The sequence below is a fragment of the Mastigoproctus giganteus genome, chromosome 12 (assembly GCF_048544385.1).
Source record: "Mastigoproctus giganteus isolate SK-2022 chromosome 12, ASM4854438v1, whole genome shotgun sequence".
NCBI classification, from domain to species: Eukaryota; Metazoa; Arthropoda; class Arachnida; order Uropygi; family Thelyphonidae; genus Mastigoproctus; species Mastigoproctus giganteus.
This window is the reverse complement of record NC_143586.1, coordinates 118444397-118471186: the sequence shown is the minus strand read 5'-3', so window position 1 is coordinate 118471186 and position 26790 is coordinate 118444397. Positions and strand designations below refer to the sequence as shown.

General features: G+C 38.6%; 1 protein-coding gene across 1 annotated transcript in view; it reads left to right on the top strand.

Moving 5' to 3' along the window:
* nompA (no mechanoreceptor potential A) overlaps positions 1 to 26790 on the top strand; it is a 672626-nt gene that overhangs the window by 32157 nt on the left and 613679 nt on the right. Inside the window, exons 3-4 of the mRNA XM_090385870.1 lie at positions 21641 to 21904; positions 22035 to 22331. Of these exons, the coding sequence (XP_090241996.1) occupies positions 21641 to 21904; positions 22035 to 22331 (561 nt within the window). The remainder of the gene's footprint in view (positions 1 to 21640; positions 21905 to 22034; positions 22332 to 26790) is intronic.

Below are 26790 nucleotides of genomic sequence, written 5' to 3'. Positions count from 1 at the left end.
GTCATCCCGAGGAATGACCAGACCCATTTAACCATCCTTGGGGGTAAACAATTCTGAATTGCAGTGACATTGTTTGGATCAGGATGGACACCATCTCCACTAAAAAGATTACCTAAATATTTCAACTGCTATTTCAGATATTCACATTTGTTAGTCTTCAGTTTTAGATCATATTCTCTTAGATGTTTGAAAACCTTTTCCAATTTTAGAAGGTATGACTCAAAATCATGAAAAGCAACTATGGTATCGTCCTAATATGAAAAAAAAATCGAGTCATTTTTCAAATCCTGTAGTACCAAAGCCATAAGTGGAACAAATGGCCTGGTGGGGTTTCCATCTGAATAGCATTTTCTTGTACTGGAAGAGGGAGCCACGTGTTGTAAAAGCGGTCTTGTGTCGGTCCACAGGATGTACCTCTATCTGATGAAAATCACTTTCTAAGTCCAATGAACTAAAATAACATGCATTGCCTAACATCCAAAATCTCATAAATGTTCAGGATTGGATAGTTGTCCACAATGGTTTTCACATTCGATTTCCTGAAGTCAATACATAAACGATAAGATCCATCTTTCTTCTTCACTAACACAATTGGTGCTGATTATGCAGACCTGCTTGGCTCGATTATGCCTGTGTCTAACAATCATGTACCTGCTTCTCAATCACTTCCTTCAACATATAAGAAACTCTATAGGCTGTTCGCTTAATGGGAAAGTTGTCAGTCAACCTAATTCTGTGATGAAAGTCCTTTGAGTTACTGACTTCCCTGGTGATTTGGCAAGTACATGTTTATATTCACAGAATAAATCTGACAGTCTGCATTGATTGTCTGTTAGATGATTAAGTTCAAAGTCTTTTATAGATACAGGAGTTATTCCTTTCTCATCCCTTTTCTCACCTGAAAAGCTAACTGAATTGTTATTAAAGCTCTTGAGGCTAGCAATACCCATGCCTTTTGAAAGATGGAGTGGCTCGGTAATCAAATTCGCAACAAGCATTAACACTTTCCCATCTTTCATTATCTTATCTACTGAGCATCTTACTGCCAAATCATTCCAACTTAAATTACAGTTGGGTTCCACTATTACTAGTTGCTGGTTAGGAACAGCAAGCTGGTCACAAAATACTGTTACCCTTTCTGTGGATGTGGTATGTTTAGCTACAGCGGGTTTGGAACCCAAAAACTATTCAACGGAACTGAACACAATACTCCTTTGCCTACATCTAATGAGAACAAAAATTTTCTTAACACGTTTAGTCACAAAATTATGTCATATCATGCCTTAAAATTTCAGAAACCACTAAAACATTTTCGCGGAAAGTTGCGATATCTAACCGTGATATCAGTGTGTATGAGAACAACATTGCCTGAAACACTAGTCACTTTTAGGTCTCTAGACCTTGGATTCAGTGATCTGTCATGCTTAATTTTGTTAAACAAATCTGTGCTCGTTAAGGTGAAACTAGCTTGAACAAAACCTGCAACCAGAGGTAGTTTGTTATCATTCTCTAAAAATATACCCCATGATGTGCATTTTTACAATGGCCATTTAGTTCACCAACTCACTTACCTTGTTGAAAGCCATTTCTATCTTATTCAAAAACCTTTGTCAGAAGTATCTATTCCTAACTTGCCTATAATTCTCATCTGCATGGTTTATTTGCTTGACCAAAACTGCTTTAGGCTGTGTTTGTCTTTGATCAAAGTCATTCCTAGGTGCTCCCCTTCTTAACCTAATGTAAGAGTTCATATTCCCCTATCTTGATTATAATAGTATGTTCTATCAGCAATTCTATCCCTGTTTTCAGCCAAATTGTAACCTTGCTTGTTAGAATAGGATGCCCTTATTTTTGGTAATGCCATGGAGTTGTGCCTTTCGCAATTCATACAAGGGTAAGTGAATAATGCTGGCATTGGTCAATAGTTAAATGTTCTCCCACATCATCTTTCTCCCTGCATTTCCACAAGTATGCTGTCTGAAATGACATCCATTAATATCGCATGAAGCGCCGAAGCGTCGGGCTGTGCAGTCCATGACCTTTATTCCCAAGGTCATGTTGCCTAGCAATGGGCTTACTTCTCTGTTCGACTGTGAGTGAGGCATCATGCGCAAAAATCGGAAAGCTGACATATTGTATTTTCAGTCTGGTATTAGAACTGGTGATTGAGTGCAGCAAGTTGCATTTCTAAATTATTTAGGGTCTCGATGTTTACCGTTAACATATCTAACGATTATTCTACCTCTTCCACTGCCCTCCAAGTTATCACTGGTAAAGTTCCTATTAAATTTGAAGTGATTTTAATTACCTTCAATATTGTAGAATACAATGTATTCCTTCTGTGCTGGATCGATATTATCTAAATTTAGATCTTCCCATAAAATTGGATATTCAATGTGTAAGAGATCAATTTCATTCTGAATGGCAGCTTGACTAGATTAATGGATCTACAGGTCATACCACTTTTCTATTTTTCCCAAAGGTCATTGAAATTAATAAGAAAAAAATAGCTTGGTTTCTCCTAGTCTTTGTGCTATTTTTTTGTTTTCCAGCCATGGAAGTTTGAATAAAAAATTGTTCTCCCTGGGTCTTGCTCCTTTCCCAAATTGTTCCTGTGGTGTGATAGAATCTGCCACTCACCTATTTTTTATTGTATACAGTACGTTGACTTTAGGTCTGAATTTCAACTGATCACTGGGGTTTTTTCATGTTGATGATCTTCCAAAATTGATGGAGACTTTATAAAACTATAATGCTTTTTCCTCTTTTGCGGAAACTTTCAAACGCTGTAAGAGATTGACTGCTCCTGATTTATAGTTTTGTCGTTTCTTTTCTTTGGACTTGAAGCTACTGTTTTTCTGCACTCTTGCTTGTTTGATAAAATTTTGGTTGCTTGGGGTGCTGTTTTACTTTTTTCATGTTTTGATTATCCCCTCTTGCTTTATTTTATTTTATTTATTTTTAATGAGTCGTTCTGGTTATTGTCAACAGCTCTAGATAAAAAGTTTTTCTGTATACTGTATAATGATTTGAGTTAAATCTTGTTATTATTATTAATGGCTTCTGAAACTAAGCTTCTCTGTAATTAATGTAAAAAAAATGTTTCTTTTGTTATTTACTGCAGGTGGCACTAAACTTATCTTGTTGAATTATTGTTTAATGTTAAATTATCTTGTACAATTATTTCAATGTATTTTGATAACTACTTGATGTTTTGTGTGGTAATTCTACTTATTATTTAATAGTATCTATGTAAGCTTCTTTTTCATACTTCAATTAGTGTTGTGAATTTTCTTTTATGAGGGTTTAAAATTACTGTGTTGGTAACAATATTAATTGAATTTTGTAGTTTCTGCACTTTACATGGCTACAACTGTATACTACGATAATGTTGTATGTCTTCTAAGGGTTATAAAATTACTATGTTGTTAATAATGTAAATATTGTTTTTTTGTCTCTTTTGATTGCAGAGGGCCATTTCTTTTGTTGGCTAATTGCATTTTGTTAATTCACCTCGTTTTGTTGATGAATTATATATGCTACATTACTTTAAATTCTTATCGTCTTAATAATGTAAATATCATCCTGTTGTTTCTGCAGGAGGGCCACTGTGTTTAGTTAGCTAACCGTATTTTGTTCTGTTGAAAAATTCATCTTTTTCTGTTGAAGAATTCACCTTTTTCTGTTGAAGAATTGTTCATGATAATTATTTTTAGCTGGTGATTCGTGGTTTTAGTGGGTCTTCCACCCATAGCTTGGGTCATATGTCTTTGGCAGCAGGGGTTCTATTGTCTTAATAACCTTAATAGTTGTTTAAACCTGAACTTATTTAAAATGGTTTTATGCCAGTTGTACATAAAGGGTTTTAGATTTTATGACCTTTTTTTTGTCGTTTTAACTTCTATTTGATTGTTTGTGCTTATAGTTTCAGCTTAACTTGTATATTACAGAAGTTGTCATGGCTCTTTAGTAATTTGCCATCTGTACTGGTTGAGGATTCTCAAAATTAATGTTTTCTTCTTGTTTTGTTTGGATGTGTCTGTCGTAACAGCTTGTATGTTTGCTGGCTTGACCCTGATCCAAGTTTTCTGGTGTTGGGGTTGTGTTCAGACTATCTCTTGTTAAAATGAAAAATACTGCTTGATTTTTGACACCTGCGAGGTGATTTTATTCAGGTGTATAAGGCCTTGAATGGGTTGAGCAAGCTGAATACTGATGGGATTCTTCCTCTTGCTCAGACTAAGAACCTTAGGAAGCACAGTTTCAAATTGAGGAAAGATAGTTGTAGAATAGATGTGCGAAAATTTGCCTTTAGCCAGCAGGTAGTTGATTGGTGGAACAAACTTCCATCTTTTGGAAGCTAATAGCCTAAATAAATTTAAGGCCGAGCTGGACAGGCATTTGGAACAAATGGATGGGTAAAATGGGAGGGTTTTTTTTGAGTGATGCTGCATAAGCTTGCTTTCTTGCATTGTATGCCTCTACTAATGCTAATGCTAATTGTTAAATTAAATTTTAAGTTGCCTATTTGGACTTGCTCTCCGATTGTGTCTTGGATTTTGGAAGTGATATTAGATTAATTACCTTGTTATGTGTTGCTATCTTGCATTAATCATAAATTGGGAGTTTTGCTGATTAATTGGTTGCTTATTGGTATGATTCTTGCCTTGTTGTTTTTGGAGTTTGAAATTTGATTTTAAGTTATTATTTGCCCTAATTGTTGATATTATGACTGGGTTTATTGTGATTACTGGGTAAAATTTACTGTATGTATATATATATTGTTGAAAATTAGTTTTTAATGACATGTTTCTTCTAGTCTTCTTACTTTTCTCTTTTATATTCTTCTGCTTATATTTATAGAAGATATCTCTATTCCTCCTCTCTTCTGTTCCTTTTTCTTCATCCTCTCTCTGCTTTTCCCTTCTTCCTTTCTAAATTATTTTGAGGTTCTCCTTGTGACAACCTCAATACGTGTCTCTTTATAGTAGAACCTGGCTGCTTTCTTGTGGCTTGGGATGGGAGTCGAGGGATAGGGGAGCCTTTGTTCTCCTGCCCTCTGCTAAATTACAGGAGCCGACTTACAACGCACAACAAAACACACATTAATATACACATACAGACACAAAAATTTCATTAGATCTCTTTTTTTTTTTCCTTCTTTTTTTTTGTTAATGCCGGCCTTGGCACTTTGCCGTTAGATGACTCGGCAGCGTATAGGGGAAACCATGGTTCCACCTTTACATACAAGAAAACTTTGAATACTTTATACCATCATAGTATTCTTTGTCATCTAACCATTATTTGTTACTTTCAGTTGTTAGTCTATTGTACTCAATTAAGAACATCTTGTGGCATTCAAATTATTCTGATTCCCAGGATATGCTCTGTTTTGTGACTGTTGCTTAAGTTTTGTAACTAGTGTAGTTATAATCTAATATCATATCAATAATTTCAGTTAAACTCAAATAATATTAGGCTAAAAAAATTTCAATATCTGATTACCTTTGTTAATCCAATAAACTGAGAGGGACACTATCATTTACAAAATGAAAGCTTTGTAGTAGTAGTAGTAGTAGTAGTAGTAGTAGTAGTGGCACATGATGCAAGAAAGCAAGTGTAGGAGCTTATGCAGCATCAGCCAAAAAAAAAAAAAAAAAAATCACACCATTCCCTCCAAATGCCTGTCCAGTTCCTCCTTAAATTTATTTAATCTATCAACTTCCACAATGACAGATGGAAGTTTGTTCCAGCAATTAACCACCCGCTGGCTAAAGGCAAATTTCCGCACATCTATTCTACATCTATCCTTTCTTAATTTGAACTTATGTCCCCGTAGGTTCGTATTCTGAACAAGTGGGAGGATCCCATCAGAATTCAGCGTGCTCAACCCATTCAAGGCCTTATAGACCTCAATCAGATCACCGCGCAGGTGCCTAGTCTCCAGCCACTGCAATTTGCAGAACTTAAGCCTCTCTTGGTAAGAGGATCCCTTCATTCCCCTCACCAATCGTGTTGCTCTTCTCTGTACACGCTCAAGCAAATCTACATCCTTCCTAAAATGAGGCCTCCAGACCTGTACGCAGTGCTCAAGGCGTGGCCTGACCATTGCCTTATACAGAGGGACAATCACCTCCTTTTCCCTGCTAGCAAAATTCCTATATATCATTGACAAAACCACATGACCTGCCCTAGCAGCCTGTCTACATTGCTCAGAAAACTTCATATCTGTGTTCCGAAGTCTTTTCTGTAATAATGTAGGGCGCCTGCTAGGCAGCGTTTAATACGGATATCAAGACTCCCAGGCAGGTTTCCAGCACTAAAATGAGAAACCAGAAAGACTAGGATTTTATATGAGCGTCTAGCGTTAAATTAGGACAAGATTCTGTGCTCTAAAACTCACCCAGATGGACGTTGGGCAAGAATGCAGCAACGAGAATTGCGTTGTGATGATTAACTCTAAGGCCCTTTGTGTATTGGCCTTTGAGCCCGCCTTTAATGATAGTCTATTTGAATATATATATACGCTATCAAAAAGTGTGTATTTCGGAATAGTCCTGAAGAAAGATAGATCAACAAACAAGGTATAGTTTATTATACATACATGGACTTGTGTATTTATTTACAGTAAAAGAATTAATAAGTAAAACAGGGAATTAGAATTATATTATGTTGTAAGTGTTAGCTTTACTCAGGATAGCTTTACATTTTCTAGTTAATGGATAGTAGTAACATGGCACCTTTCTGCCATTCTGTCGACATTCTTCATGTAGTTTCGGTAAACAATCGTTGTTAATATACAATAAGTAGAAGAGCATCCAGCTATTCGAATTTATAGGTGAATGTGTAAGATTGACATATAGTTATGTTTACCGTTACTGGGAACGCAGTATCCAGTAGTTGGTATAATAGATGACACATTCTGGCCTTAATATAGAAAATACATATGTGAATTTAGCTGGGAGGAGAGAGGCTAGTATGTGATATTAGGCGGGGAATATAATAGTAGCTGTGGTCGTTCAGTAATTCCAGATAACCGGTCGCTAAACTAAAGGACGAACTTACCCAAATACTTTCCTACCGACTTGCCAGGTACGACTTCTTCTTCGCTATATCTCATCATGGACGTTTTTAACTCTGTTTCCATCTTCATCCCACCAAAAGACCCTCGGTTTTCCCATAGTCCCAATATATACACCCCTTTCCCCTTTGGATGGCCCCTTTCTTGATTGGTTAGGAGCTTATTCCTGTGGGGAAAAGCAAATCTAGGATCACCTGTCCTAGTAATTAGACACGTTTAATTTGAGAAATCTACCGTGAGAAAGGAGTAAATTATTAATTGATATACGATGATACTTCCGGGTTATACCAAGGTATTCTCTTCACTCAAAGTCTATTTACCTCTGTCCATCATTTTTCAACAAGAGTCAATTCGCAGTAATCAGTTCGAATTTCTCTCAAGAATACCTTCCTCATTCCGATTTACTCACTAGCCCCCACAGATTTTGCCATTGTATATCTGAGTAATGCAAGCGCAGCACTACTTAGCTGATCCTATCGAATGTCGGCTTCATGTAGTGGATTGACCGAACTATGGGAGTGAGATGGAAATTCGATTACTGCTTTCCTAAGAATAGAATCGGACAAAACAACTTTCAACACGGCCTTATTACTCTACACATATAGTGACTGGCAAAAGTAATGTGTGGCTATTTATGAGAATATTTTACGATATAAAAATGTTCACATTTTAATACACCTCCCGTCTACGACGAAAATTTTCGAGCAGGGGGGAAAGAAATGACCTCTTGCTCAAAATTTTAGGGTTTGAGATGCTTTTCTAATGAAAAAAAACGTTTGCATGGAGCTTTTTGGATGGGGGGGAAAGAACCAACCTGTCTCCTCTAACAAATTGAACTACCCTAATCTAATATATATAATACAATATCGAAAGATAATAACATAACAATTTTCCAAGAGCCTTTTGGGTTCCTCTGGACAATAAAGTTATCTTGCTACTTTGAACAGAACAGTTCCTCCCTTCTTTTGTCTCTTCAACCTACCTTGGTCGTCACAGATTTCTTTCTGCAAGATCACTGATACAAAAACACTAATATGTTCTGTAATGTTCTGTTTATGAAATAACAAATGTCTATAGGTTGTATAAAACATAAAAATGTCTCTTGTATCGCGCACTGTTCTTTATTGACTACGTTGTAAAAGTGTTCTCTCATTGATGACTGTCAATCTTGGGGAAACCATGCTTTGAGCTCCTGGAGAAACACTAGACTGACGGTCCAAAGGGCACTAAGGTAATTTTCTCTTCTAGGACTGGCTGCATGTAGCTGCTCCATCAAACTCTTCTCTCCAATGTAACATGATATGAAACAGAGATAAACAACAATTAGTATCTGCTCTTGGCTTTAAAGACATTTACAAAGTATCATATACCTTTAGCATTAAACATGCTTCAATACCAAGTAATACGTTATACATACAATATTATTCAATGATTTGTATAGATATACATATATATATTTAGCATTGGATATGAATTTTGTTCCTGACCGTTATTATATAGTCAGCTTATACCTTAAACACACGTGGTTATTATACACTCACGTTGATAAACATTTTGGTTACACATAAAATGAACTAGTTACTCTTCAAAATACATAAAGATTTACTACTATAAATGCCCAGAGTAACTTACAATAGTAAAATTTAGGAATCTATTTATACTCAAAATTACATATTTGTGGGATTACAATGATTTAGACGTTTACATTGTCTTATCTTATTATAACAATGAAGTTAAAAAAATATTTATCATACAAAGTATATATAGTGATAATTTTAGTTAATAGGATAATATATATCTGGTTAATTAATGTTGTAAATACGCTGTAGGTTACATTTACATATAATTATAAGTGGGTTTTAATGATTACATAATGCTAAAATTTTTTTTTTTTTTTTTTTAGCTCTAATATTTCTTACATAGTAATTTCCTGACACCCTGGGCTGTAAATTTTATTACTCCCACCATTCCGTTATGGGAGGAGACAGTCTCGCCTTAATCAACCCCTTACCCTCGAGCCACTGAGTGTATAAATCAGCCGTGTACACGGCACAGCGCTCGGTGGGGTGATTCCATGGACATCTAACGGAATGGTCCCTCACCGTTGGCAGTGATCTCTTCTTAAAAGTAGTGAGAATCCTAATATTGACAATGGTTCTAAAGGGAAGGAGCTCTTCAAGGCGCTGTGCCTTCGCTTCCCCCATGGTAAGGATCGTGTGGTATTCTCTCGTTATGTGCGACAACCAAGATCCAAAATGTGGTGAGGTGAGGGCCCCTGGTTTTAGGGAAGAAGTAATAAACTGGTTGTCCCAGGTGATGCAGGCGATTTCCTCCGCGAAGAGTGTAGCCTCTATCTCGTCCGAGGACAGGAAATCTATTACCATCCACTGGTTGAAAGGAACCTGGTACTGCTGGGGAGGAGGGCGTCTCATAACTGGCATCCTGTTTGTGTGCTGGGTGCGGAATGCCCCGCACACCCGTCGTCTTTTAGAAAATCTTTCTGGGGTAAGAATTAGTTCAGCCCCAGAGGGCACTTGCCGGGTAACTACCGATGTAGTGACAGCACGTGTTACGCTTTTGTACAGCCATCGACTGTATACACCCAGGAAGGACCATAGGGCGAACAATACCCTCCTGATATTCTTCCCGATTGAAGTGGCTGAGAACAATAAAATACTTACAGTAAGTAGGGTACAAATCCCATCATCCACTCTTCCTCTTCTCTTTCACTCAAAAGATTTGCTTCATTTACTCTTGTTTCTTTCTCCTTTTATGCATAAGTCCATGGAGAGAGAGAGAGAGAGAGGGAGGGCAGAAGATCTTATAGCAATTACGCTTCTCAGTTATACTTCCCATTTATTCTTCTTATTCTCACTCTCTGTCATAATTATCACTGTTTTGCTTCCCTTTCACTCGTCTTCAAGAAAAATGGATCATTTGGTTTATTTGCGAAAGCATGCCAAACATGAAGAAACCACAAATATACTCAACAAGGCTATAGATAAGAGCAAAATTGGTATTTTGATCCAGGAGGTAAATCCTCCACCAACTAATTGATGAAACCATACTGACCAAGGTGATTGCCCTGGTGCAAAACTAGATATATAGGATACTTGTGAAAAGTTAGGGTGACTTATTTGTAGCGTTGGGTCTTCCAAACAAAACTCTATGTCTTTACAGGCTGTGATAGTTCGAGCAATTAAGCACAAATTTTCTTTGTGACATTTAGTATCTGTCTTGAACTGGATAGTGTAAGTGGTTGTTTCTTGGGTTAATTTAACTGATCTTGTGGCCACTAATATGTTTTGGAAGTTTACTGAGACAGTTCCAGCTAGGCATGTCGAAAATGCTTGAAAAGTAAGAGTAGCTAGTGTGTCACATGTAAAACATCCAATTGGTCTAGTAATGTCTTCCACAAATTTGGGGCACACTGTATGTGTTTCCAGATAAAAATCAAACTCAAAAAATGACAGATCCAGGGTCAATGGGACTGATTGTATCATTGTTGATGTGAGCCGACCTGAGGGCTCGATTTCTAACTGGTGAAAAACTTGAATTTTTGGAAGTTTATTGATTTTGTTTGCCACCATTTGTTCCAAGTAAGATTCACTTTTTTGACATCTTATCTTCTCTTCATAAAACTGACATTGAATCATCCGGTCATCAAAAATGAACTGTTTTGAAACACTGTAATTTGCTTGTACATCACCGATTTCTCCGTATTTTGGTCTGGACACTAAAGCTGCTTGGTCTAAATAAGCCTCACTATTATCACCTACCCTCAAAATCACATGATGTTCAAGGATATCGGTGGGCTGATCAAAGGTTCCCAAGACTTGAATCTCAATATTATTTCGTGTAATTGCAAAATTCTTTAGAGAAATAGTTTCAACGGTCTCATTAGCACGTGTCTGAACTTCAACTATGTAACGACAAGAAACTCCTTCAATTTTGCGGACTTCGTACACCCTTGTAAAGTCTGGAACTAACCATACTCGATAGTGTAAACAGGACTGACTATCAATGATGAGACAGTTTGAACCGCTGTCTCCTGCAATGCAGTTAGTAATTCCTGGCCAACTCAAGGATTCTTTGGTGATACCCTCAAAAAGGTAGTCACCCACACAATGTTGGCCCCAAGCACAGAAGGCATTCTGGGGGCATGCCACTTGACTTATGAGATGTAATTCTGTGGGGAAAGTGTAGTACATTCGTTTTGTCTGCCAATGACACTGCACTTGTTTAAAGGTTAACTGCAATTGGAAAAGAGTTTGTTCTGCATCAGAAACGAACCATAAGCACTGTTTGTATTCCAAATTTAACAAAGTCACACGGGCTTTAGTGGTGATTTTACAAGGTTGAGATAAGTCTGCTTGACATTCTTTTATTTTGGCATGTAAGATCTGGTGATTGGTACATGTTGACCCAACTATAAGTATAAGGGCTGATAGGTATACAATGATTTGCAGGGGTGCAGCCTGCAAAAGTCGTCTCGGCTCCATGGGGATATGTTCTTCCAAATATTCTTGTACCCTTCCTGTGGTTGTTCTAATAGTTGCCCCGGTGGTTAGGCCTGCCATACTTGTTAGGCGCCAAACAATTCGAAACATTTTCCACATGACACTAATCAACATGAAAAATCCCCTGACTGTTTGCACTATAGATTCGATGATGAGCTTAGAGTACCAAATAATGATTGCTGCTAGAATACCCAAAACTAGGTATATTAAATAAGATACAATAGGTGGGAAGCAATGTCTATTGTTTATGAATTCCCAACAAAAAATACAAGTCATCTTTTTACATTCATCTCTTCCGGCCAAATGTATTGTTCCTTGCATTATTTTCCCTTGTGGGGAAACAAAAAGAAATTTTAATGGTCCTGGGGTTAACATAAACTCGCGAGGAACTTCTGCCTGAAATGGTTCTTTATCTATTACAAAAGTTCGTTCATGGCCAAACCTTCTTATTATTAAGGTACCCTTTTCTCTCGTAGAGAAAACCGGGTCTGTAAACTTGACGTCTAATCCTTGCTCTTCAAAATGAGCTTGCTCATCAGACAACACATGTCTTGTGTGCCTAATTCGATGCACATGTTCAACGGGTGGTGTCAAACAGACTTTATAGGAAATCACTGGCGGATTCCTGATAGTCTGCGAGCCCCACTCCACTAACCAATATGTTTCAGCTGGTTGTCTCTGACATACACATGACGCTTGCTGATTGCACTCAGTTTCGAAACAATACTCAATACTTCCCTTGCATCTTTCCTTGCTACACTCACAACTCTCTCCATTTCTTTGACACTCATAAATAACTGAAGTGCCATTCTCTTTCAGGGACTGTTTTAATATAAAATGGGCTGGTGGGACCAAAGTGCCGTTTTCAAGGAGAATTCGAGATACCCATTGCTTGAGGCAATTTCCGCAGTTCATTATTGAACAACTATTCTGGGGAAGTGATTTTCGTAGAGACAAAGATGGTTTGGTCATCTCCCACTTGTACACTCCATGTTTGACTTGACAAATTTCAACTTCAGCTTGACAAAACAGGAGAAAAGTTCCTAGGATGATCATTCTCAGCAAATAACTCATATTGGGCGTCACACTTGTTATAGGACACGAAAACCAAACTATAAAGGGAGGAAAAAAAATTACTCAGGTGCGTCTTTACTGCGTCCCACTAACAACAACAAAAATAACAAAAAAAAAATCTCTCTCTCTTTTTTTCAATCTTTCCATGCATCTCTAATAAGACCCACCAAATCAAGTCCTTTGTCTTCATGTTGTGGGTCTAACCTTGATGCAAGCGGACCTAACATCCACTGTAGTGCTCTATCGACACCACTTGGCTGTTCGTTTTGATTAATATTTTCCTGCTCACTGGGTGGATTATTTGGTTCTGCTCTTTCTCTTCCCTCCGGAACTGATTCAGGAACTAACACTTCCTTTTGGGTTGGAGGTTTGATAGTTACTATATGTGGAGTGTGGGTCACATGATCACGACTGCGCAAGTTATACCCATGTGCCGGGGTTGGTTTATGGGCAGCTTCCACTAATGCTTCAGGTTGTTTTGTCTTTGTTTGCTCATTTTGATCCTTATTGGGGAGGAGGTTTAAAGGGATTGACACTGGAATAGTTGCAGCTCTTCTAGTTAGCTGGGTTGTCACTGGTAGTGGGTCTACAGGGGGCATACAATCACACTCTTCCACAAGGGGATCATCAAAGATCCAGGTTTCTTTAGGTATTGTTTCAGTACATGTTTGATCTGATAATTCACTGTCTTCTGATTCCTCCATTCTGAGATCAGGAAAAACTTTCCTATCAATTAATTTTGTCAATCTATCTACATGCACTAACTGTCTGTCCTTTGGGACGTATAAATTCTGTATTTCAAAATTGACTGGAGAGGTTTGATTGATTACACGGTACGGGCCTGTACTCAGGCGAGCTAGTTTCTTGGTTGTTCCCACCTTCACCTTAGGTGTAAAAAGATACACTAGATTTCCCACACGAATGTTTTTGTCAACAGCTACTGCTGCTCTACGTTGCTCTTGTTTCTGGACAGCTTCCTCCAAATGTTCCGAAACAATTTCGTAGGTTCTACGGAGTCGTGCACACATCTCTTCTGAATAATTCTCCAGGGATGAGTATGACTGTCTCGCTTTAGCGTGCCATAAATCTGATGGTAACACTAGATCTCTTCCATAAATTAAGAAATTGGGTGTTTCTTGAGTAGAACTGTGAGTGGCAGCATGATATACAGCGACAGCCAATGGTACGATCTCATCCCAATCTGACTGGGTCTGATTTATGACATGAGATAATATGTTCGCTAAGGTACGGTTTAACCGTTCCACCTTGGCATTGCACTGCGCATGAAACGAAGAGGTATGAATTTGGTGAATGTTCAATTTTTCACATACTTGTCGCAATAATGAGGACATGAAATTAGTACCTCGATCTGTGAGTATGTATTTAGGAATTCCATGTCTCGCTATCACATTGTTTATAAACGCTGTGGCTACTTCATCTGCCTTCTGAGTTTTGAGTGGAACTGCTTCAACATAACGCGTGAAATTATCTACTGCTAACAATAGATATTTATGTCCTCTCAAGGACATAGGGAGAGGTCCTAGAATGTCTAATGACACTCGCACCCAAGGTGAATTTTCAACGGGAACTCTCATCAGAGCTGCTTTGGCTTTAGGGTTATAACCTTTACGTTGCATACATGATGGACATGTCTCAATATAGTTCTTCACTTCCGAAAACATCCCAATCCAAAAAAAATTTTTCCTGAGTTTCTCCAATGTCTTCTGTAGCGCAAAATGGCCTCCACTTAAAGAATTGTCGTGGCATGCCTTCAACACTTCTGACTTCAGGCCAACGGGCACTACTAGTTGTTCCGTTGGCTCTTCTCTTGTCGCTCCAGGGTCAGATAAAGTGTAGTGATATAGTATTCCCTCTTTAGATAAGTAGAAGGAATCTGGGATTTTCACTGATGCTTGGGGTATTCCCTCCAACTGTTCGATTAACTTCTGCAAAATTGGATCTTCTCTTTGCAGAGTTTTAATCAGAGTTCTGGTTTGTTGCTGAGGCATAACCAGTGATTCTATGGTTACATCAGCCGATATGGGAGCGACTAACTCAGTTGTTCTTGTTACCTTTGATCTTTTTGGTTTTTCCTCTGCTTCTAACACAGGTCGCGAGAGGAAATCTGCATTTGAATGCACTTTACCCGGACGATACACAATTTTATAGTCATACTCTTGTAACAGCATGCTCCATCTCGCTAAGCGGGGCGAAGGATTTTTCAAATTGAGCAGAAAGCTCAATGGTTGGTGGTCCGTTATGAGTGTAAAGTGATTGCCCACTAGAAAAGGTCTAAATTGCATAACTGCAAAGATAATAGCCAATGCTTCCTTTTCTGTTGTACTATAATTTACTTCGGATTTCTTCAATAATCTCGAAGCATAGGCAACTGGTTGTCTTGAATTTTCATCTACTTGCGATTCTAAACATGCGGCAATTGCATAGGACGAGGCATCAGCCGAAAGAACGAAAGATTTAGTGAAATCAGGGTAAACCAATAACGGAGGAGTGGTCAAAATAGTTTTCAGCTGGTCAAAAGCCTGCTGCGTAGAGCAATCCCAAACAAATGGCGTTTCCTTTTTGGTCAGCTGGGTCAATGGACGGGCGATTTCAGCATAATCTGGGATAAATTTCCTATAAAATCCCGCCATTCCCAGAAACGATCGGACTTGTTTGATAGTCCTCGGAATTTTGCAATCTCGGATTGCCGCGACGTTGGCCGGATCCGGACGAATACCGTCACCGCTGACTAAATGACCTAAATATTTCAATTGCTCCTTCAGAAACTCACACTTCTTAGGTTTCAATTTCAGATCATATTCTCTGAGACGCTGAAAGACTTTTCGCAATTTTAGGAGATGTGAATCGAAGTCGGATGAGGCGACAATCAAATCGTCCATGTAAGCAAAAATGGAGTCTTTATGCAAATTTTGTAAGGTCAAGGCCATTGCTCTCACAAAAGAACAGGGCGCGTTCTTTAATCCAAACGCCATTTTTCGGAACTGATATAAGGATTCACCAGTGGTGAAGGCAGTTTTGTGACGATCAGCGGGGTGAACTTCAATTTGGTGGAATCCGCTCTGCAGATCAAGCGAAGTAAAGTAGCGCGCTTCCCCTAGAAGCTGAAGAATTTGATTTAAATCCGGGATTGGGTACGAATTCGAAACAGTCTTAGCATTCAGCTTGCGAAAATCTATGCAGAGCCGATATGTGCCATCCTTCTTCTTTACTAAAACTATCGGGGCAGAGTAAGGTGAATTGCTGGGTTCGATAATATTTGATTCCAAAAGATCGTTTACCTGCTTCCGGACTTCATCTTTCAACTTGAAAGGAACCCTATAAGCTGATTGCCTAACTGGTATACTGTCTGTCAATTTAATTCTATGTTTAAATACCTTTGAATTTCCTAGCTGAGCTGGACACTTGGCAAAAACATCTCTATATTCATACAACAAGTCCGATAGTTTATGTTTCTGATCACCAGTCAAATGATCAAGATCAAAATCTTTTAAAGTCACAGGAGATGCCTTATTTTCTTCTACTTCCTTACCTGCAAAAGTAACTGGATTATTTTCAACCCTTTCCAAACTAGCAATGCCCATCCCCTTTGGAAGATGTAAAGGCTCAGCCGACAAATTTGCCACCAAGACTGATATCAATCCATCGGACTGTACTTTGTCGATTGAACACCTGACAGCTAAGTCTTCACTACTTAGGTTAAAATTAGGCTCTGTTAGCACCAATTGTTCAGTGGAAACAGCAAGTTGGTTACAATATGCTGTCACTACCCTCTCTGACGCAGGGGGTAGCACATGTTTACATGTGAGCTTAGCTACCACGGGTTTAGAACTCATGACTTGTTCCCTAACACCTACTTCTCTTAAACAAATATTCAATGGAATTGATCGGATCATTTTTTTGCCTAAGTCAACTATGAAGGAAAAACGTCTCAAAACATTCAACCCCAAAATAACGTCATAATGCCCCTTAAAATTCCCATTAGCCACCAAAACATTATCCTGAAAGGTCGCATTATCCAATTTAAGATTAGCTGTAATTTCCATATTGATAGGAACAATGTAACCTGATACTCCCGTTACGGTCAAATCTGGTGACCTTGGGTTTAATAATTTCTCATGCTTGATTTTATTATATAGATCGGAACTCAAAAGGGAGACACTTGCTCCTGTATCGACTAAAAATTTAGCTGGAACATTTTGAACAAATCCGGATATTATCGGTAATTTGGCGTCATTGTCCAAAATATACACCCCATGTTGCACTATTTTATGTTGGGTACTAAGTTTGTGGGTTCTATAGTAATCTTGACATGGTAAAACGGTTCTCTGACCTTGACAGTCTCTTTTATCTAGTCCTGACCTTTGTTTTAGTCAAAAAGATCTCTCTGCACCTTGTCTACAACTTCCACTGCCTACCTGATTAATTGGCCTACCTAAAACCGCTTTAGGGGATGTTCGATCAAAATTAAACTCATTTCTAAATATGCCCCTTCTTTCCCGTGGATATGAGTTCATATTTCTGCTATTCTGACCGTTATAATACCTTCCATTTGCATTATTGCCTCTATACCCATCAAAATTGTAACTTTGCCTATTAACATGGGGCGTCCTAAATTTTGGTAATGCAGTGTATTCGTTCGCTCCGCGATTTGTGTACCGATAAGGAGAAGAAATTGGCGTCGGGCGATAGGTGCTCTGTTGGCCGCGATGTGTAGAACGATTCTCCCTTTGTCTTGCTCCACAGGCAGTATTTGGTAATAGATGCCTCTCAGCATGGTGTGTAGCAGGAGAACGTCTCCAGTAAGGTCCTCTGACCTGCGCGGTCAAGGCCACGGTGTCTCCTTGCCTGTTTGGCTGTGGATATTGTGAACTAAACCCTTCACAAGTACTGATAAGGGGGGGTGCATAGGCTACTGTCTTGCAATTTTGATAGCGGTCTATTTCATTAACAGGTGTGACTCGGTTTTCTGAATTATTATGAGTGGGATTGTTAATTGTCAATGCATTTAATGTTTGTTGGATGTTCTGTATTTGTTCTTGTATGGGTCTAATAATGTTTTCAAAATAATTTTTGTGTTGATTCCCGACTTCATCATTGTTAGTTTGACTCAAAATAGCATTAATTGGCCTATTTCTTGTTTCTATGATTTCATTATTGGTTTCCTCCCTTTTTGCTATTGTAACCGCTTCTGAAAACGTTAGGGGGTTCTGGGTAAGCACCGTTCGTTTAATTTTATTAGAAATCCCCCTGAGAAATTGGGCCAACATAGCCTGATCAAGTATATTTAAAGATTCTTGAGAATCATTTTGAGTTTTAAACGCTAAGAGTGCTAAGTTTTTCACTCTCGCACTGTAGCTGGCAATTGGCTCTGCCACCCCCTGTATAGCTGTTGCGAATTGGTGAAGGCTGGTTACTAATGGTTCTGTTTTCTCAAATTGTGCCAAAAAGGCTTTTTTAAATACACTATAATTTTTCTCTTTGCGTAGATCGGTTGATTGAGCCAAAAATTCGGCTGCAACGGAGCGAACTTTTGCCTTACAGACTAGTAATAATTCAATGTCCCGCCAGAGGGCTAACTCTCCAACGCTCTCTAAGGTCTCAAAAAACATTTGTACTGAGGGGCCCTCATCAACTTTTCCAAAAAAAGTAGGCACTAAACCAATGTAGCCTGCAATATTAGCCAAATGGGACCTAACTGGATCAGGAGGGGATGGTTGTGTCTGTTGCATCTCAAACAAGGGGGCTGATAGGTCTACTTCTGTAATCTGTGTAGTCTGGGGGCTCTGACCTTCCATTTTAAATATCTGATATCTGGGTAAAATCAAGTGACCCTATTTATATCTTTGATTCTAAACTGGGGTGAGTCTATCTGTATTTTGTGGAACCCCCAAAATAGTGTCACTTACCTTTCCGTTGAGCTAGAAGAAATTATAAGGTTAATAATCACACTACTAAAATAATAGGTGTTCCAACATATAGCAACTGTACAAGGGAAAAAAAAAATTACTCCCCTTTTTTTTTTTTTTTTTTTGAAAATAAATAATTCAAAAGGTTACTAGTTGCTAATTGTTAACTAGTATGAGTGTACTTTCAGACGTCTGTGTTGTTTGTACAGCTGAAAGGGAAAACAATATTAGATAAAATGTCTCTGACTATTACTCAGGCTGTCAAAAAAAATTTTTTTTTTTTTTTTTTTTTTTTTTTGACTACTTCAGTAATCCCCTTTATTTCATCCCCTATTTCTAGTGTCTCTTATTGTCACTCTCCTCAGTTTAGAGCTCTTAGAATTGATCATAAGCATTGATCAAAGAGTGATTTTTCATCCCGCAAAAACACAATAAATCCTGGTCGCGCTATAGCACCAGTTGTTCCGAAGTCTTTTCTGTAATAATGTAGGGCGCCTGCTAGGCAGCGTTTAATACGGATATCAAGACTCCCAGGCAGGTTTCCAGCACTAAAATGAGAAACCAGAAAGACTAGGATTTTATATGAGCGTCTAGCGTTAAATTAGGACAAGATTCTGTGCTCTAAAACTCACCCAGATGGACGTTGGGCAAGAATGCAGCAACGAGAATTGCGTTGTGATGATTAACTCTAAGGCCCTTTGTGTATTGGCCTTTGAGCCCGCCTTTAATGATAGTCTATTTGAATATATATATACGCTATCAAAAAGTGTGTATTTCGGAATAGTCCTGAAGAAAGATAGATCAACAAACAAGGTATAGTTTATTATACATACATGGACTTGTGTATTTATTTACAGTAAAAGAATTAATAAGTAAAACAGGGAATTAGAATTATATTATGTTGTAAGTGTTAGCTTTACTCAGGATAGCTTTACATTTTCTAGTTAATGGATAGTAGTAACATGGCACCTTTCTGCCATTCTGTCGACATTCTTCATGTAGTTTCGGTAAACAATCGTTGTTAATATACAATAAGTAGAAGAGCATCCAGCTATTCGAATTTATAGGTGAATGTGTAAGATTGACATATAGTTATGTTTACCGTTACTGGGAACGCAGTATCCAGTAGTTGGTATAATAGATGACACATTCTGGCCTTAATATAGAAAATACATATGTGAATTTAGCTGGGAGGAGAGAGGCTAGTATGTGATATTAGGCGGGGAATATAATAGTAGCTGTGGTCGTTCAGTAATTCCAGATAACCGGTCGCTAAACTAAAGGACGAACTTACCCAAATACTTTCCTACCGACTTGCCAGGTACGACTTCTTCTTCGCTATATCTCATCATGGACGTTTTTAACTCTGTTTCCATCTTCATCCCACCAAAAGACCCTCGGTTTTCCCATAGTCCCAATATATACACCCCTTTCCCCTTTGGATGGCCCCTTTCTTGATTGGTTAGGAGCTTATTCCTGTGGGGAAAAGCAAATCTAGGATCACCTGTCCTAGTAATTAGACACGTTTAATTTGAGAAATCTACCGTGAGAAAGGAGTAAATTATTAATTGATATACGATGATACTTCCGGGTTATACCAAGGTATTCTCTTCACTCAAAGTCTATTTACCTCTGTCCATCATTTTTCAACAAGAGTCAATTCGCAGTAATCAGTTCGAATTTCTCTCAAGAATACCTTCCTCATTCCGATTTACTCACTAGCCCCCACAGATTTTGCCATTGTATATCTGAGTAATGCAAGCGCAGCACTACTTAGCTGATCCTATCGAATGTCGGCTTCATGTAGTGGATTGACCGAACTATGGGAGTGAGATGGAAATTCGATTACTGCTTTCCTAAGAATAGAATCGGACAAAACAACTTTCAACACGGCCTTATTACTCTACACATATAGTGACTGGCAAAAGTAATGTGTGGCTATTTATGAGAATATTTTACGATATAAAAATGTTCACATTTTAATATCTGACTGCACAATTACTCCCAGGTCTTTTTCATTTTCTACCACCTTAAGTGTAGTACCACACAGTTGGTACGTTTCTCTGGGGTTACTTCTACCCATATGCAGTACTTTGCATTTGTCAAGGTTAAACTTCAGTTGCCACTTCTTAGCCCATCTGCCCAAATTATCTAGATCCTGTTGCAGTAGCACACTGCCATTACTGTCATTAACAACCCTGCCAACCTTCGTGTCATCTGCAAACTTCGACATTAAGCCTGATATACCTTCATCAATATCATTGATAAATATACAAAACAACAGTGGACCCAACACCGAACCCTGTGGGACTCCACTAATAACATTAGTCCACGAAGAGCAGCACCCATTGATTACCACCCTCTGTCTTCTCCCACTTAACCATCCTTTTATCCATTGTAGCAACTTACCCTTAATACCATTCTGCTCCAATTTGTACAGTAGTCTTCCATGTGCAACAGTGTCAAAAGCTTTCCTGAAATCCAAGTATATGATATCAAAATTATTTTTTGCATCCAGTTCCTTTGTGACCACATCATAATAACCAATCAAATTTGTCAGACAAGACTTTCCCTTAACAAACCCATGCTGTGTCTGAATTATTGCTGCAGTCTTGTCTAGATGATCCTGCAATGCATCTTTAACCAGTGACTCCATTATTTTACCCGGAACAGAAGTTAAACTAACTGGTCTGTAATTATTCGTGTCACCCTTCGAACCTCCTTTGTGAATTGGGGATACATTTGCACATCTCCAGTCCGTGGGAACCTCCCCTGAATCCAAGGATGCTCTCATAATTATGGCTAAGGGTTTGCTTAGTTGCTTTGCCGCCTCCTTTAATATAACTGGATAGATCCCATCCGCCCCAGGTGCCTTTCTTATGTTTAACTTCAACAATCTCTCCTCCACTTTGCTCTCAGTTATTACAAAATCATTAAGCACACTGCTACAATTTGATAACCTTCTTCCATTTTTAAACTGTAATGATTCCTCACGTGTGAATGTAGATGCGAAATACTCATACTGTTTTACTTTATAGCTTCAAAATGTTCAAATCGAAAATACGCCTTTGAAAGGACACCAGGATACAAGTTTGTGGGGAACAATGATAAGGAAGTAAGAGCCATAAATCGCACAGAATGTCAAGAACTGTGTCTCAATGAAGGCGAGCTAATCTGCAGGTGTGCAACGTTTGACAGAGCTACACAGCAATGCCGGCTAAGCAGGGAAACAAAATCGACTAACCCTATTGGTTTCTCAAAAGATGCTAACAGTGACTACATGGAAAACAGGTGTTTATCAGGTAATCATTAATCTGTTAATCAATGTGGAACTTCAGAAATTCTTATATCAAATTAATAATTATCTACTGCAATTTATTTCCCTGAACAAAATAACTAAATAAAAATAAATTACACATAAACCGTTTACAGGTTCTGAGCTTTGTACTTCCACAACTGTCATCATGGAGGCTGAGATGGAACTGGATGGCGCCTTCGAAAGAGAGGTAATCTCTGTGAGAGATGTCCAAGAGTGTTTCTCTTACTGCATGCGCTCGCTAGATGAGCGAGGCTTTCTTTGTCCATGTTTTGTGTACGACGACAAGGCCAAGTCGTGTATTGTTTACGATGAAGATCCACTGAGCGTTTCCGATGGACTTGACATGCAGCGCCCTCTGCGATCAAGCAGCGGCGATCTATACCGAATTATATGCCGGAATTCCGACCGCGGTAAGCACAATATATAATTTGTGTAATTTATTTCATTTTTTTGTTTTTTGTTTTTTTTTCTGATTTGAAAACAGTCTCAGTGAGAGTTAATTTTGCAGACCTGTGATTGGAAAATATTTTTTTTTCAGTTAAACCATGAAATTAATCTAATTTGTTCGCTTGAACTCGAAGAGTTCGGGCGAACGATCAAATTAAAATAAAATCATAAAAATAAAAAGAAGAAAAGTGACATTTTTCTTGCTGCTGAAATGCAGGATTCCAAGGAAATCCACCATGACACTCACCAAAGGTATAATTCAACTTCCAGAATAAATGAGCAAAAGTAAAGACAGGGAACAAAAACACAACAAGTTTTAAAGAAACATCATTATTCTAGTTTATTTATTAAGAAATTAGTACTCATAGGTATAAGGGGGTGTCTCCTCAGGCTGGGTGTCATTGCGTATGTGATGCTCAAGGCAGTCTCCATTTTTAATTTTTCGATTTTTTCTCCTGCATTCAAAATATTGCTAAATTTTTAATTAAAGTTTTTCTCAGGTGTGAATCACAAATTTTATTACTACTCTGGAATTCAGTTGATTGATTTTATGTTTTTATGTTTTTATGTTTTACAGTTTTTCGGTTTTTAAATGTTACGTTTAGCATATTTAGCTGCTTGTGTGGTCTTGCTTCACAATAACACTGCGAAGCAATTTTGATGGTTTCAGTGACTTTTCTGACTCGGATCACATTCTCGTTGTAATTGATGTACTGAAGCATGTCGACGTGGGAGCCAAGAATATATCCTCTGTATCAAATATGTTTTATCTTTCATGTTTGCAAAATTGGAATGCTTTGCTTTTCAGTCTTGCTGGTTTTGTTTTGATATTTACTCCTGCCTGGATTGTAGGAGTAAAAGAATGGAATTCACTGTAGAATAATTTACTGTAGAATTCTGAAAACAATTGAATTTCTTCTTAAAGCATCTGCACCCTTCTGGCAACTTTTAAAATTAACTGAAATGGGTAGATAGCAATTCGAGCCAGGCCATGTTATTTAAAAAAACTATTGGTTGCATATATGGTATTAAAAATAGGAACTGAAGTTTAATTCTTCGAAATGTAAGGTTTACATTTCAGTAATAGAAACCCTGGAGTTACTATAAGCTATGAGGCAGAGGAAGGAAAAGAAGTTACAGGTAAAACTGACAGGTGTTATGATGACATGGTTTGCCACGTACTGTGAATAGGTGGTTAGGAAAGCACAAAATATCCTGCCCGTGATACAGTAAATGACATATTTCCTACTAGGGATTGATATTGATATTTATTACTTAAAGCGGTCCCAGCCAACCAATGGCAACCCCGCTGTCAGTTACACATAATTTAGCAGTACTCTTATATACTCCCTCTCCTGTTTGCCCAAGTACAGGGAGGGAAAAAACCTGCCATGACCAAAAAAGATTGATACGAACAAATTGAAAAATAATCAGATTACATAAAAAATAAAATATACATATAATTAAATTTCAGACAAAGTCCAAACTTCATTGGAAAGATCTACATCTGTTCACAGTCTGTTGGAAAGCGAGCAGCACTAGGAGCTGCCGAGAAGAGAAATACCAGCACCAGGAGCTGCCGAGAACAGAAATGCCAGCACAAGGAGCTGCCCAGAACAGAAATGTGCCAGCACAAGGAGCTGCCCAGAACAGAAATGTGCCAGCACAAGGAGCTGGAGTTGCAGTGGATATAGCAGACTCAAGCCTCCATGATTTCACAGAATTCTAGGTAATTCAGCATACACCACATTACAAATCCAAGGCTTCCAGATGCAGAAGAGCTTCCAAGCCTTTGCAACTGCAAAGGCTTGAAAAGCCAAGAAGTTCTCCCGTTTATCAAGTAGAATTGTTTCGCAGCTTTCTGCCATAAGATTGAGATTACTAACCCGAGATACCAATTCAATTCGTAGATCGCAGAACTTCTCACAGTTGTACATAATATGTTCCCATGATTCTCTTTCGCCACAAAGGCAACTAGATCTTTCATTAATTCCTAAATCATGCAACTTTGCATTAATCGAACCATGACCAGTTAATAAGAACATAGCTTATAAGTTTGGAGCAAACCATTTGAATTTTATGGAGGCTGCATTTCTTAAATCTGGGAAAAATTTTTGTGTAATCTGCCCTTTATCACAAACACTCCAACGCTCTTGTCGGACTTTTACCAAAGCATCCCAGATTCTTCTCCTTTCCTTCCTGGGATCTGTCAAAACGCCCACCTGTATATTCAGAAAAGAACAGGGAATGCCACGGCGCATGAAGTAAGCCAATGCACAATACAATAAATGCAGATCAATAGGCAATTTTCCATTCACAATCTGCAAAGCTGGGGTTGACACAGTTCTGCATGCCATGCACATCCTAAGGAGCATTACTCTTTGAATGGAACTGAACTTTCTAGTAAATACTTTTTCACTTACACGTTCAAACCAAATTGGTGCACCATACGTTAGCCAGAGAATAGTGGGCAGTCTGCCTACCTCCTAGTAGTGTGTGTGGCAACGTGCAGTCCCACCAGGGGCCCTGCGGCCAAATGCCAGGACACACAACAGAACCTAACGCAATATGTCATATACAACAGACAACAGTTTTCTGGCATTTACAGTAATACTGTATTTCTTCACAGCGTACATATGGCACAGACGTGGGAAACCACAGGTGGCGCCTGACCCTAATACTATGCCCACTATACCCAGACAATGGCCAAAATTTCCACACCTTTATAAGTTATACAGACTTTGATTTTCACATATTATGAATAAAAAAAAAAAATAATAATAATAATAATAATAATAATAATAACATTATTTTTCTCTGCTTTATTTCTACTCATTAAGAAATGCTAATCATATTTTCTAAACATACATAAAAAAGTCCAAACGGGAGGGTCAAACGGGACTAGGAGTTCCCCCATCTCCACGTAGTTTACATTGTGGGTGAACCAGTTGACTGGAAAAGCCAGAGATTTAAAAGTGTGTGGACTTTGTATATGTGTGATGCCTTGTACCGTTGTTCTTCTAGTCGTTTAACTGCCAGACCCCTACTAAGGACCGATGTTGCCACACTTTTTCCTTGTGGAGGCAGACCAGGTACCCACTAGTATATAGTTCACTCTGGCAGGTCCTGCCACCTAATTTCCTGTGTGCCTGGGTGGGAGAAAAAACCAGACCGCGGGGTCATGTCCGCACCATCCATAAAAACTTGAGGCCCAGCAGAGGCGATCCAGTGTTGGTCGGAGTTGTAAGGTGTATTTAGTGTCAGACGGCACCAGGGGTTCCCCCATCTCAGCGTAGTTTTCATTGTGAGTGTACCAATTCGCTGGTACACTTTTAAATCTCTGGAAATGCCAGAGATTTAAAAGTGTATGGATATTGTATATGTGTGGTTGGAGGTATGAGGTATGAGGTATCTAGCGGCTCCTGGGATTTCTCCCATCTCCGTGAATGTTCTATGTATCGGTGACAGTACCCTGTCAAAGCCAGAGATTTAGAATTGTGTGGGTCATGAGTAGTGTTATATGTTTTGCCCATTGTTTATCCGGCTTATTGGCCGCCAGTCCCCTAATGGGACCCAACGTTGCCCATACCTTGCCACGTGGAGGCTAGTCGGGTGTTACCATTGAGTCAATTGCACTCTGGCAGGTCCTGCCACTTACTTTCCTGGGATTGGGATTTTAGTGGCTAGGACCTAGTGTGTGTGTATGTGTGTGTGTGTGTGTGTGTGTGTGTCTGTCTGTCTGTGTGTGTGTGTCTGCGTGTGTGTGTGTGTGTGTGTGTGTGTACTGTGTCGGGGTGGTTCCCAGGCATATGCCCAACTCCACCTAACTCATTTTTAATACAGAAAATCTGTAGAGTGGGCCTGATAGATAAGATAAGCTAGGAAATAGAATATCCAAAACAAGAGAAATTTTGAGATAGTTACAATTTTAAACAGACAAAACAAAAAAAAAAAAAATTTGTATAGGAAAGATTAAAATGTATTGAAGAAATGTTTATGTGTGTAGTGTGTTGTTAATGTCAGGTCACTTTGCCATCAGAAAGCAGCTGACATCAACAGCTGCAATCTGATTCCCATCCCCGGCACATGGAGCCGGACCTGTTTCTACTATTATTAGCTGTAGTGCCAAAGCACAATTCAACACCCAACAGAGGAAGTGCAATACTATTGGGTGCCAGCTGTCCAGACTTGAGCCGCCCAAACCGAAGAACTGGAAAAAAACAAAAAAATAAAAAACCACCGTAGTGGTACATGCTTAGGAGACCCAGACCCGACAATTAGCTTCCAGGTCTGAAGCTCCCAAACCCAGATGCGATCAAACAATACTCGCATTATAAGCAGCCAGCTCAACATCTGAAAGGTTCCTTATGATTAATCTCCTGGAAAACACTGCAGCAAAAACTTGCAGTGCCTGAAAGTTGG